Source organism: Panthera tigris, chromosome E2 (assembly GCF_018350195.1).
Source record: "Panthera tigris isolate Pti1 chromosome E2, P.tigris_Pti1_mat1.1, whole genome shotgun sequence".
NCBI classification, from domain to species: domain Eukaryota; kingdom Metazoa; phylum Chordata; class Mammalia; order Carnivora; family Felidae; genus Panthera; species Panthera tigris.
Genome location: NC_056674.1, coordinates 34,473,610 through 34,487,251, shown reverse-complemented (window position 1 = coordinate 34,487,251; position 13,642 = coordinate 34,473,610). Strand labels below are relative to the sequence as shown.

General features: G+C 60.4%; 1 protein-coding gene across 7 annotated transcripts in view; it reads left to right on the top strand.

Annotated features, from left to right (window-relative positions):
- The window catches only part of KIFC3 (kinesin family member C3), a 43,125-nt gene extending 29,675 nt beyond the window's left edge, over positions 1-13,450 (top strand). For 5 of the 7 annotated variants that reach the window (XM_042968576.1, XM_042968574.1, XM_042968573.1 and 2 more), the window contains 16 exons: positions 1,509-1,574; positions 2,103-2,246; positions 2,384-2,623; positions 3,149-3,322; positions 4,010-4,157; positions 4,239-4,369; positions 5,522-5,633; positions 6,856-7,037; positions 7,849-7,953; positions 9,649-9,779; positions 10,332-10,455; positions 10,659-10,788; positions 10,879-11,108; positions 11,330-11,464; positions 11,836-11,944; positions 12,745-13,450. In XM_042968576.1, coding sequence (XP_042824510.1) covers positions 1,509-1,574; positions 2,103-2,246; positions 2,384-2,623; positions 3,149-3,322; positions 4,010-4,157; positions 4,239-4,369; positions 5,522-5,633; positions 6,856-7,037; positions 7,849-7,953; positions 9,649-9,779; positions 10,332-10,455; positions 10,659-10,788; positions 10,879-11,108; positions 11,330-11,464; positions 11,836-11,944; positions 12,745-12,770 — 2,187 coding nt within the window. In that variant the 3' untranslated portion in view covers positions 12,771-13,450. Of the gene's footprint in view, positions 1-216; positions 568-1,508; positions 1,575-2,102; positions 2,247-2,383; positions 2,624-3,148; positions 3,323-4,009; positions 4,158-4,238; positions 4,370-5,521; positions 5,634-6,855; positions 7,038-7,848; positions 7,954-9,648; positions 9,780-10,331; positions 10,456-10,658; positions 10,789-10,878; positions 11,109-11,329; positions 11,465-11,835; positions 11,945-12,526; positions 12,556-12,744 lie in introns of those variants that run through there. The other 2 variants (XM_042968572.1, XM_042968575.1) reach the window with 2 other exon arrangements.
- The last annotated feature ends 192 nt before the right edge of the window (positions 13,451-13,642 follow it).

Sequence of the window (13,642 nt, the reverse complement as noted above, 5' to 3'; positions counted from 1 at the left end):
GTACATACGCCATAACTTGCGTAACCATTCCCTTAATGCTGGGGATTCACGCTAGTCCCGATTTCACCACCAAGGAATGAAAGGCTGCCTTCTGTGAGGTGTCCCTCACTCCCCTCTAAGGCCGGGGGATCTGAGTGCTCCTTCCACCAGGGTCTCAGCAAAAGGGGGCATCGGAGGTGGCACAGGCCTGGTCTGCATGCTGCCCGTGCTACTCACACACTGTTGATGACATCTCAGCCATGTAAAGTGGGGAGATTTGACATACCCCCAAATCCCAACATTTGGCCTGTCTTGAAAGGTCAGACGTTTGGAGACGTGGGCCTGCATGTCTCTGGCCGCGGCCTGCAGGGAGTGCATTGTGGCTGCCTCCTAGGGGTGGATAGCAGGTGTCCAATCCTGCACTGCCCCTCACCTGCCTTACCTGGCCCTGGCTGGCCCCTGCAGGCAGGGGACTTTGTCACCTGTCGCTTAGTAATAAGAACCTAGCGCTTCGTGGTCCGCTTGTGTAAAACCCACCTCTCCTAAGCCCCCGCCGAGTGAGTCTGACTCTCACTGAGCCTTCTCAAGGTGAGGTATGGTAGGGTATGGTCCTCATAGAATGTTCTGCAAGAAAACCGCCAAACATGCTCTAATGAATGCTGGTGCCAAAGTCATTGGCTGCATTTGCGGTTATCTCCCGAGAGGTTCCTGCAGGTGGGCTGATAGAGAACCAGGGTTTGGGGCCTGCGAGGAGGACGGCCAGTGGGGGGACAGCTCTAGGGGAGGGTCGCCATCCTGGGATGTGCACTCTTGGAACTGGCATCGTGCTTGCACCCGCCCTGGGCTCTGGCTGAGCCAGGCCACCCTTGCCTCCTCACAGAGCGTGCACCCCTCCTCTTTCTAATAGCCTCTGCTGGCCATGGCTCTCCAGCAAGACAGGCTGGGAGCTGGGGTGGACACAGGTCTGAGATGTGCCCTGGTCACTGACAGACCTGTCTCCACAGGCAGATTCACCAGGAACCACTTGAAGTGGAAAAATTTAGGACTTGGGCAAGGACTGATTGATCCAGGTTTTGTAGAGCCTAGAGTTTATACAATTTGGAAGCCTTTTTAAGGAATATATATATATATATATATATATATATATATATATATATATATATATATATATATATATAAATAATTACAAATACCTAAGTAGACGCAGGGGCCGATGCAAGGCAGGCGTCCTGAGGTCAGCCTTCTGAGTCTCCCAGGGAGCTGCCTCTGGCGTGGGCTTGGTGGTACACGGGTCACCTCTGCTTTGCTTGCTCCCCAGACTTTCCTGAGAGCCCAGGCTACCTGGGTCTTGAAGTGGGAGAGGGTGCTGAAGGCTATTGGGATGGGGCAGGTGTGTGTCACCTGGAGTCCCAGGTGTGGCCTGATGCTTGAACACAGGGAGGGCTGGGGCTGAGAGATCAGGCCTGGGTGTGGGCTGGAGGTGAGGAACAAGGCTCACCGTGACTGTGACTGTGGCTTTGTGCTGGCAGGTGGAAAACCTGAAGGAGAAGCTCATTAGCCAAGCCCAGGAAGTGAGCCGCCTTCGATCAGAGCTGGTGAGGCTCAACACTGCCATCCTAAGGTGGGCGGGGGAGGCGGGGGTTGGCCGGGTCTCATGCAGACTGACCCTTCCAGATGGGATGTGCGACCCCATCTCTCCAGGGCCCTCACGTCCAGCCCAAGCCGGGGCTGCCCGTGTGCCCATCAGACTGCCATCCTGCCTGGGAGACGCTCCCTGAATACTTGTCTCCACTCACTAGGTCTTCAGAGGTCATGTGACCCCCAAAGGGTGGGAGGTTAATTCTCGTTTGCTGATGTAAAATAGGAGTGTGATCTCTGTGTATAAATACGACTTTCTTGTTACTTTCACACTCAGGAAAATAGAATGAATGGGGCGGGGTGAAGTCCGTCCCTCCAGCTCCCCTTTCCTCCTGTCTTCTCATTTCCCTCTGGAGCTCCTGCTCTCTTCCCTCCCTGTCCCGCCTTTCTCTTTCCCTCTCCTTCTCCCCACCTGACTCCTCTCTCCCCTGCCCTGGTAACCCTCTCCACCTCACATGCGTCCCCTGTGCTCTGGCCGTCTACAGGGAGGCACGGACTTGGAGAAGCACCGGGACCTGCTGATGGTGGAGAATGAACGGCTGAGGCAGGAGATGCGGCGCTTCGAGGCAGAGCTGCAGGAGCTGCGGGCCAAGCCGGTGGCCCCCTGCACGGGCTGCGAGCACAGCCAGGTGAGCGGGCTGGCCCCGGCCCCACCCGGTCCCAGACGGCTCAGTCCCCAACGGTGACCCAGTTCCTCACAGTGACCCCTGCCCGCTTGTCTGTCCTTCCCTGGGTCCCGGCGTCGCTCGCCACCGCCTGCCTGCAGGAGAGCGCCCAGCTCCGGGACAAGCTGTCACAGCTGCAGCTGGAGGTGGTGGAGAACAAGGGCATGCTTTCGGAGCTGAACCTGGAGGTGCAGCAGAAGACCGACCGGCTGGCGGAGGTCGAGCTGCGGCTCAAGGACTGCCTGGCCGAGAAGGCGCAGGAGGAGGAGCGGCTGAGCCGGCGCCTCCGGGACAGCCACGAGACCATCGCCAGCCTGCGGGCCCAGTCGCCGCCAGTCAAGGTGAGCCGTGGCCGCGTGCAGGGCCTTGGGAGCGCCCTCTCCATGCCGCGCCCAGGGCGGGGCCTCCCGGAGGAGGGGCTTAAGCGTCTTGGTGAATGAGGAGGGGCAGGTGGTTGAAGGAATCATTGCAGGTCTGCCCTTAGTCTTGCCCCTTCCTCTTCTTGCTGTCCAGGGCCAGGCGCGTAGCGGGCATCTGGCGACTGAGGCTTGAGGTGCCCGTGCGTGCCAGGCATGGATGTGACGCACCGCGAGGTTCTACCTTCATCTTTGCCCTTCTTGTCTGTCCTGTGCCCAGGCTGGGGCCACAGCCAGGCTCTTGGTGGGCTAATTAGATGAGAGCATTCCAGGAGGCCCTTGCAGCATCCTGGGAAGCCAGTACCTCGAGGCCTCTCTAGTTTTTTTCTGGGGGCTCTTGGCGGGATGTCCCTGAAGGTCCCTTCCCAAGGCCAGCTGCGTCTCAGGGCCCCCGGGTGAGGTCGAGGCACCTACGCGCCGCCACGCGCCCGTCCCTCCTTCCCCTCACAGTATGTCATCAAGACCGTGGAAGTGGAGTCGTCCAAGACCAAGCAGGCCCTCAGCGAGTCCCAGGCCCGGAACCAGCACCTGCAGGAGCAGGTGGCCATGCAGAGGCAGGTGCTGAAGGAGATGGAGCAGCAGCTGCAGAGCTCGCACCAGCTGACCGCGCAGCTCCGGGCGCAGGTGCGGGGGCTGCGGGGGCGCGCGTAGCTGTGGGAGAGCATGCGCACGCCCGGCTGGAGAGAGCATGCGCACGCCCGGCTGGAAAGCCAGAGGCGGGCCTTCAACACAGTATGGCGGGTCAGCGCTCCGGGGTCCGACGCGCCTGGGTTCCGGTCCCTTCTCTCCCTGCTGGCTGCGTGACCAAGGCCAAGTTTTGTTTGTGTCTGTTTCCTCATCTGTAAAATGAGGGGATCGCAGGACTCCCCTCCCAGTGGGGCTCAGGGACATAATCATTAAAGGTTCCTCACACAGGGTCTGGCGCACACGTTCTTAGAAAGGAACCCTGGTCACTACTGTATAACAAGTGCTCTCCCCTGCCCTTCTGGGGCCTGTAGCTTGTGCACCTGTTACGTGCCAGGACCCAGGCTGGTGCCGGGGGTAATGCAAGGAAGTAGCTGCACGGAGCTCCCAGACCTTTCGAGGAGCGAGATGGCCATCTACCCTTCTCCTGTGTGTGTGTGTGTGTGTGTGTGTGTGTGTGTGTGTCTGTGTATGTGTCTGTGTGTGTGTCTATGTGTACATGTAGGGGTCAGTGTTTGCTCACGTGGGCTGTGGGGTAGGTGAGGGGCTTCTTTCTGCCTCTCCCTCCCCCCCCCCCTAAGCTTCTCCCCCCCCAACACACACTGAGCTTCTGGTCTTGGCCATCAGATCGCCATGTACGAGTCAGAGCTGGAGCGGGCACACGGGCAGATGCTGGAGGAGATGCAGTCCCTGGAGGAGGACAAGAACCGGGCCATCGAGGAGGCCTTTGCCAGAGCCCAGGTGGAGATGAAGGCTGTGCACGAGAACCTGGCAGGTGAGCCGGCTGGCCGGGCCCTGGCCTGCCCCGTGCCGTAGTCCCTCCCCCTGTCTACCTTCTACCTCTGTGTCCCCATAGGTGTCCGGACCAACCTGCTGACGCTGCAGCCAGCGCTGCGGACCCTCACCAACGACTACAATGGGCTCAAGCGGCAGGTGCGTGGCTTCCCCTTGCTCCTGCAGGAGGCTCTCAAGAGTGTCAAGGCCGAGGTGAGTGCAGCTCATGGCTGAGGGGACGGGGGAGGCTGGGAGAGGCCCTGGAGCCCAGGGCTCCGTTCCAAAATGCGGTGAAGCCCCCCGGACAGTAGCCCCCCTGCCTCACCCACACACTGCCACCCCCAGACCCTGTTTGAAAAACACACTGGTCAGGGGCAGGTATTTGGGTATTTGCCTTATTGTGATGCTTTAAACCAAACATATTACATGTATTCTTATATCTCAAACATGCTGCACATATTCTTACATCTGTTAGTTTTGATTTTTTTTAAGCTATACTTGTACAGTATGAGAATAGCCAGCGTCTCTTAAGTGCCTCCTACGTGCTAAGCCTTTTATAGCCGTCAGCTCCTTGGATCTGTACAACAGTCCTGCAGGGTAGAGAGACTGATATATTTTGGGAATAGAAAATAGTTCTCTTTCTGTGAAAAAAATTATGTCAATAATACATGGACGTGGTAGAAAGTTCAAACTATGCAGAAGAGCATCAGAAGGAAAGGAAGGGCCTCTCTCTGCCACCCTGGCCTGCTCCCCAGAGGCGGATGTCTGTCAGAATTTACCCCCCGAGCGTTCTGAGCACGATGAAGCCTGTTGATGTATTTGCGTGCATGTACACACTTCCCTTTTTACCCAACGAAGGGCAACATTTGCATGCGCGGTCTGCATTTTGGTCCTTTCCCTCGTGAAGTGTAACGTGGAGGTCCGTACCTACCAAGTCCTACAGATCCGCGAATTAGATGGTGTTCTCCCCAGTTTACAGAGGAGAAAAAAGAGGCTCGACGACTGAGATGGTTGCCTTAGGTCCCCCCAGCTACTTGAGGGTGGAGCTGGAGTTTGGGTCCAGCTGAATCTTGTTGTAGTCAAGTGCTAGTGCTGTGAAGTGAGGGCTGAGTCCTGCTGTTTGCTCATCAGCAGAGCAATAAGGCTCGTTGAGACTCAGTTTATTCCTCTGTAAAATGGGCCTGGCAGCAGTACATGCCCACAGGGGCTACTGGAAAGAGTTGGCCTGTGGCAGCAGACATCAAGTACTCAGCCCAGGGCGGGAGGCAGTGAGCAGCTGCTGGGTGGCGGTGGGGAGGTGGCAGGCAGCGTGGTAAGCCAGGTCGGTGGAGCCAGCCCGTGACAGCGCTGCGCACCCCCCACCAGATCGGCCAAGCCATCGAGGAGGTCAACAGCAACAACCAGGAGCTCCTGCGCAAGTACCGCCGGGAGCTGCAGCTGCGCAAGAAGTGCCACAATGAGCTCGTGCGGCTGAAAGGTGACCACCAGGGGTGCTGGGGGGCTCTGGCACAGGGGTCCCAAGCTGGCTCGGAGGTGATGCTGCCCTTCCCCCCAGCCCAGCACCACTCCTTGGAGCTGTGCCCTGCCACCGAGGGGCTGCTGTAGCTCCGTCTCTGTAGATCCGGAAACCCAGAGAAGTCGGGGAGCTTGCTCAAACCCGCATGGCTAGTAAACGGTCTGCCCTGGATCTGGACTTGGATCCGTCCAACTCTGAAGCCCTCACCCCAGTGCCCATGGCAGGTGACCCCTGGGCCCCGAGGGGCCAGGTGGGCTATTGAGGCACTGGGTGGGGGTGGCTGGTATGCCGCTTGTTCTGACCAACGGCCTGGCCAAGCTTGAGGGTACCTGTTTGCTACACAAAGGTCTAGGGAGTGCTTGCTGTGTGCCAGGTGCTGTTCCAGACACTGAGACATGGCCGCGAGCCCACACAGATGCTGTCGCTGGCCTCACAGTGCTCGCTTCAGCTGGGGCAGCAGTGATCATTAATCACCCAGAGAACCTCAACACTGCCCCTGTTACCGGGGCTGGGGAGGGGCTCTCAGAGCCCCTTAGTGTCTGACAGTCGAGCGTGTCAGGGGGCTTCCCGGAGGAGGTGCAGCCAGACCTTGGACCTGGATGGTGAGGTGGAGTGTACAGGTGAAGGTGAAGATTCTGGCTGTAGTGGGGAGTTTGTTCTTCATTCCACTGCGATCCCGCTGAAGGGCTTGAAGCGATCAGATCTATGTGCCCACACACCCCAGGGCTGCCTCGTTGCCTGGTTCTATCTGCCTGATTCCCAGGCCCTGTCCTGGCATCCATGGTGTCCTTTTAGAATGACAGAATAAGTCTCTTGGCTTACTGGAACCCAAGCCCTATCGTATAGAGGAAACTGAAGTCCAGACACACAGAGAGCGTCCATTTGGTATCCCACCCAGATTGGGCGCAGGGCTTGAGCCCCCCAACTGACCTTTCCTCCCTGTCCCCAGTGTGAAGCTCCCACTCTCAGCTGGCTTGCCCAGGAAGAAAGGGTACTGATACTTGAATTCATGATAGTGTGAGTGATCACAGCTTTGTGGGCTACCTTTCCTTGGGGGGGCCTTGCTTAGAAGGCAGCAGGTTCCTGAGCCGCTGGGTTGCTCAGGACACCAGAGGATGCCAGTGTAGAGGCAGTCTGATCTTGACCCAGCCTGTACCCTTCTCTCCTCCCCCACACAATCCAGGGAATATCCGGGTGATTGCTCGTGTCAGGCCAGTCACCAAAGAGGACGGAGAAGGACCCGAAGCGACCAATGCTGTGACCTTCGATGCTGACGATGACTCCATCATCCACCTACTGCACAAAGGAAAGCCTGTGTCCTTTGAGCTGGACAAGGTCTTCTCCCCGCGGGCCTCACAGCAGGACGTGAGTGTGGCCCTGTGGGGAAAGGGACAGAGCAGTGGAGGGTGGGGGGACATACAGGGAGAGATGATGGGAGCATGGACCGAAAGAAGTATAAGAGTGGGGAGGACACGATGGGGAGGCGTGGGGCGCTGGGATGCCTTGCTCCCTCCACTGGAGGAGAGAAGAGGGTGGGAAGCTAAGATTGAAGCCTCTGCAGGGAGGGAGATTCATGCACAGCCTGTGGCACCTACGTGGCCCCGCCCAGCCACAGGACCCTGGCGGGCGTTGCTTCTCCAGCCGGGTGCACTTATGTTGGTCTGCCTAGGGACTCCCCCGCTGCTCCTGGGCCCCACTGTGGAACCCTTGGCCTGTGAGAGCCATGTGGTCTCAGCATCCTTCTTTTCTCATCTCTGCCCCAGCTGACCAGCCAGGCCTGTCTTGCCTGTGTCCTTCTGTCCCTGTGCTGGCCTTTACCTTTGCCCCGCCCTGTCTGCTGGTGTACAGGCAGGCTCTGGGTGTCGGGCACACGCTGCCCTCTGCCTTCAACTCACTGAGCACTCCTTTGGTGCCGGAGAAGTAGAGGTGGGGGCCCCTGAGCTCCAGGGCTGGGCAGCAGGCACTGCCCTGTCTTCCCTTCAGTCTTGGCAGCTCGACTGATGCCTATTGTAAGTGACTTATTAGTCAGAAATTCTTCCACAGCGAGCCACTCGCCAGTAACAATATGCGTTGTACTGTTACTGAAGGAGAGAATGGTCAGGGGAGGTGGCTGGACTTGGAAATGGTGGGTGACCCAGGGGGGGCTTGCAATCTCCATCCCATGTCACCTCCCCAGGTGTTCCAGGAGGTACAAGCCCTGATCACCTCCTGTATTGACGGCTTCAACGTCTGCATCTTTGCCTATGGCCAGACAGGTGCCGGCAAGACCTACACGATGGAGGTGGGTACCCGTTGCGCGGGGCAGGGGCTCGGTGAGGACCCCACCCCGTCGCTGCCCTTGTGTCTGCGGGTTTTGTTTGGTACAGGAGCAGAGCTGGTGGTTATCTGTGTTAGCCTGGGGCACCAGGCCTGAAGAGAGAGGCACCTTGCTCAGGTGGACTTGGGATGGACCCCTGTGGTTCTGGAGGGGCAGGTGTAATGCCCACAAGCTCTGGCACCAGAGGGGTCTCTGCCTGAGGTTAGAGCCCAGGGCAGACCGCCTCTGCATCTCCCCGGATGGACCTTTGTTTCACCCATGTGCATTTATTGGGCTCCTGCCGTATGGCTGCCCTATGCTGGGCCCTGGGGTATGGGGATGGAGGAGGGCAGTCTCTGCTGCTGGGGCCAAGCCCCCTCCGGGAAGGGCAGTGGGAGATGGGAGCTTTGAGGGGAGGAAGAATCTCAACCAGAGGTAAAAATGGAAGGCGGCCCTTGGGGGTTTCTTTGGTTTGTTAGCATGTGCCTGGCTCTTGAGAGGGTGCTGTGTGGTTCTCTGGGAAGGGGTGAGGACAGGTGTCCCAGTGTCTGAGGAGGGGGGTGAGAAGGCTAGACAGGCACCTTTAGGTGACAGGCTGTCATCATGGCTCTTTCCTTCCAGTCTGGGCCCCACTGTTGCCCTCGTTCTGGGATTCGTGAAGACTGGTTAGTGGGGGCCAGGCCAAGCAAGATGGGGGAGCGAGGGGTTTGGGGGGGCTCCTAACCCTATCTTGGGTGCTCAGAGTTGGGGTGACGCCCAGGAACATCTCCAGCAGTGCCTGCCAAGGCCCATGTATATCAGGTGCCGTTCTGGGCGCTGGGCAGTTTGGCCACAGAGTGTCTGCTCCCAGGAGCCAGCCCACCAGTGGGGAGGCTTCAGTGCTCACAGCACATCGAGCTGTGTCCTGGCAGGTGCCAGGGAGAAAACTTACAGCTGACTATGAGGAATCAGCAGTGAGGGAGGGATCAGATCAGGTGTTGGTGGGGAAGATAAAGCCATCTCCCCAGGAGGCGGCATTGGAGCCAGCCATGGGGGTGTGTGGGGAAGAGCATTCAGGGACCAGGAACAGCAGGGCTGAGGCCGCGAGACTGGAGCATGCTAGGGGTACTGAGGCCTGGCAAGGAGGCCTGAGCAGCAGACGGGAAGGGGCGTGGGTGGGCTACTTAAGGGGAGGTGACCGCTCAGGTGAAGACTCCAGATTTCTTTCTAGAAGGGCCGGCCAGCCCATCCGGCCTCAGGGCACACATGCCTCTGCTTGTGCCCCCCTTCTGCCACCCACAGAGCCCAGCTCGTGGCTTCCCTGATGTGAGCCACCCTCTAGGCGGTGGCATGGAGATCATAGGTTCCCAGTGCCCCCTCCCAGGTGGTCCCCCAGGACCAGGTGTGCACCTGGTGCTCAGCGGCCCCTTGTGCAGGGCCGCGCCGGGTGCTTCACCCAGTCCTCTGCTTTACGTCTCAGGCTGGTCTTGGCAGGGCAGTGCCGTGGAAAGGTGGGGAAACTGAGGCCCAAGGCGATGAAGTTGCTTGCAGCTAGTGGAGGGCGTTTTGGGGCGGACCACTAGGCACGGACGGGGAGGCTGGCCCGTGAGGGGTCGCCATAGACACCACATGGGCATCTGCACGGCCCCCCCTTGTGGTGGGGAGAGGCCTGGCTCACTGGGGCCCTGCTTCTGCCCCCAGGGGACCCCTGAGAACCCAGGCATCAACCAGCGGGCCCTGCAGCTGCTCTTCTCCGAGGTGCAGGAGAAGGCATCCGACTGGGACTACACCATCACCGTCAGCGCTGCCGAGATCTACAACGAGGTCCTCAGGTGGGCGGTTCTGGCGCGGGGCACGGCCCGCCCAGTGGCTTTGTGGTCCGCGGGGCCATGCAGAGCTGTGTGTGACGAATGTCGGAGTCGGGGCTACGTGTCCGGATCAGCCCAGGGATCGGGTGGTCCCCGGCCCCCGCCCCACACCGGAGGCGGCAGGGAGAAGGCCTTGCTCTCAGTCCCCCCGGGACCCCTAGACCAGACCCAGGTGCCGCTTTTCCTGCCGAGTCTACCCAGTCTCCCTGCAGGCTGCACCAGGTGGTGATAAGTGAGAGTGAGGGACTTGGGGGGCCCTGCCTACAAGAGCTCTGTGCATCGTGGGGGCGGGAGTAGTGCCACTACAAGACTGGGGGGAACACTTGGCCTCTGCCCCTCAGCAGACTGAGTGCAGGGGAGGAGCTGGAGGAGAGAGGGGCTTAGCCCTATGGTGAAGGAAGGCTTCCTCAGGGTGTGATGGGGTGGGGGAACATCCCAGGTGATGGGGGAATGGGGTACAGTGCAAGCAGAGGCAGAAGCGGGAGGAGGGAGTGACCGTGTCGTCTGTCCCCGCAGGGACTTGCTGGGGCAGGAGCCCCAGGAGAAGCTGGAGATCCGGCTGTGCCCAGACGGCAGCGGGCAGCTGTACGTGCCGGGGCTGACAGAGTTCCGGGTGCAGAGCGTGGAGGACATCAACAAGGTGCAAGGCCGGGGCACCTGGAGGCGGGGAAGTGCCGGGGAGGCCCCCACGCGTAAGTGGGGCCGGGCGGGAGCAGGACATATGCAGCCTGTCTGCAGGTTTCCTCCTCTGTAAAGTGCGTAGGGTGAGCCTCCTCGGGGACAGGGTGATTGCGAAGACCTCACTCCAAACCCTGTGCCTCCGCCCTCCCTGCTCCCTGCCAGGTGTTTGAGTTTGGCCACACCAACCGCACGACCGAGTTCACCAACCTGAACGAGCACAGCTCCCGCTCACACGCCCTGCTCATCGTGACGGTGCGCGGGGTGGACTGCAGCACGGGCCTCCGCACCACGGGTGAGTGAGGGCGCCGGGCGGCCTGGCCGAAGACCCCGGGCACCTGCCCCCACTGGGGCGGCCTCGACCTGCCCGGCACCCTCCCCACAGGGAAGCTGAACCTGGTGGACCTGGCCGGCTCGGAGCGCGTGGGCAAGTCAGGGGCTGAGGGCAGCCGCCTGCGGGAGGCGCAGCACATCAACAAGTCGCTGTCAGCCCTGGGGGACGTCATCGCCGCCCTGCGCTCCCGCCAGGGCCACGTGCCCTTCCGCAACTCCAAACTCACCTACCTGCTGCAGGACTCGCTCAGTGGAGACAGCAAGACCCTCATGGTGGTGCAGGTGAGGGCCTCGGCTGGCCAGGCAGGGTGGCCCTTCGTGTGTCGGGCTTGGCCAGCACCGTGACCAGGGACCCCCTCCCCCTGTGGCCCCCGTACATCAGGCTGTGCAGGGAAGGGACACCCTTGTCCTCTGCAGCTTCAGTCAGTGAGCATGCTGCCCCCTCCAGTTCTGTCAGGGAGGCCTGTTGGCCTGGGTGGAGAGTGAGCTCTCGTGTCCCCTAGGTGTCCCCCGTGGAGAAGAACACCAGCGAGACGCTGTACTCCCTGAAGTTTGCAGAGAGGGTGCGCTCTGTGGAGCTGGGCCCTGGGTCCCGCAGGGCAGAGCTCGGGTCCTGGTCCAGCCAGGAGCACTTGGAGGTATGGTGACTGGCACGGGCCCATCTTGGGCTGGCATGGCCAAGTCAGGGGCAGGAAGGAGGATCTGGGATGGGAGACGGCCTAGAGCGGCGGGAGAGGGGAAGATGCCAGAAGGGGGTGGACCTAGAACTTGAACCTGGGAGTCTTGGTCTGAATATTTCGCCTTGACCTCAGAGATAACCTGGGGAGGTCCCCAGCTGGTTGCCGGGGTGGGGGGGGGGGCGGGTTGCAGGTTGGCACACAGATGCTCAGTTATAACTCATTTTCTTCTTTGCATGTATTATCTCATGTAATTCTTGCACTAACTGAGCATGGTGGAGGCGGGGAGCCAGGACCACGGCCCCCGCCCACCTGCTCACCCCTGCCCACAGTGGGAGCCGGCTTGCCAGACCCCACAGCCCTCGGCACGAGCACACTCAGCCCCCAGCTCCGGGACCACCAGCCGCCCAGGCTCCATCCGGAGGAAGCTGCAGCCCTTGGGTGAGCCTTTAGGGAGTGGGCCAGGGTGGGTGGGTGAGCCTCCCCTACAGGCGGATAGCCACTGGACTGCCCTTGCCTGAATGGACTTTTTGTCTTCCTTTTTGGTTAAGTTTATAAAACTCATCCAGAACCTGTTTTACCACCTTTTCTAGCCCTGGGAAGTAGTCAGGGCAGACCGTGCTAGATCCATTTCACAGATGGGAAAGCACAGGCTCCCTGGAGAGGGAATAGTGTAAGGAGGAAGCAGCCCTTCGGGCTCCTAGCGGGGCTGCTGACTCGAGGCCCAGGACCCAGTTCTCCCAGGCAGGGCTCCAGCAATACACACCTTCCAAAGCAGGCCAGGAACCCCCTGTTCTGGGCCTTGGCTCCTAGGGAGGGTGGGGGGCAGGGCCCAGCCCGTGTCCCGGGTGAGGAGTGAGCCCAGCTGTAGGACTGGAATGCAGAGCTCCAGCCCCCTGCCTGGCCCCACTCACAGAAGGGCCTGGCAGGTGCTACAGTGCAAAGAGGTAGGGGCAGCAGGATCCTGGGGAGTCCTGGCCCAAGGCAAGCCCACCAGTGAGACGCCTGTTGCTTTGATTTCAGCCTGACGGCTGGGGCTGCAGAGTCTCCAGGTGAGTGTGGGGCCAGTGGCCCGGGCCTACCTGCCCACCTGCCTGGCCATCTTGGGTTGCAGGGCTGTGCCGGGGAGATGGCTGCTCAGGGCTGGGTCTGTCCTGCTGCCTGCTGTTTGTGCGCTTCTGCCCGGCTCCCTCCTGCCCTTATGCACAGAGGCTGACGAACCCCTCCTCCCCCTCCTGCAGGGAAGTCAAGGCCGGTGCCTGTGTGATGGACGTGTCCACCCTACCAGACCGGGGACTGGGTCGTGAGGCCTTGCTGGCCCGCTCCTGCTGTAGCACTGGGAGCCTAGGAGGCAAAGGCCAGGGTGGAGGCACCTCTTCCACCCTGTCTCCACTCAGAGATGAGAAACATGCTCAGAAGGAAATGGTGTCTCTCGTCCGTGGCTGTGGGTTCAAGTGGCACAGGCCGGAAGGGTAGGGATGGACCACTCTGCCTGGCAGGCCCGGGCCATCAGGGGGCCCTCACGGGGAGGGCAGGAGTATGCGGGAAGGTGGTCCTCTCGCCCAGCCTGGTCTGACCCTCCCCCGCCTGCCGGGCCCGTCTCTAGTGGGTGCGCTGAGGAGCCCCCGGGGGGGCACAGGAACCATGACACCCGGGCAGTTTGGTGGGCACCCTGGGGCAGCCCTGGCCGCACGCGGGCCCTGTGCTGGACCTGTACATAGTGTTCTAGGTGTACATAGGGGCACGGCCCTCCCTGCCGAGGGCCGGCCTGTATTTATGGCTGGCAGGAGGCCAGTGGGCGGGGATTCTGCTGCTCCCCTCATCTGCCTGGTACCAGGCTCTCTCCTTGCTCACTGGCCTCTTGACATCTTCCCCCCTTTGAAATCCTATTTAAGAACTTTTGGAAGCTTAGCCATTTTTACTTAAAATAAAAACCTTTTTACACAAGTGTGGTCTCAGTTGGTCTCGTGAAGCCCTGGTCAGATTATGGGGATGAGCCTTTGGCTCTACGCTGCTAGCTGGTCACCCACAGCCCTCCTGGCCTCTCCCGAAGGCCATGACCGAGTAGGTCCAGTGCCCCCTGGCCACCCTTGTCACAACTGGCCCACCCACACATGTTATCGCCTCCATCCTAGAAGA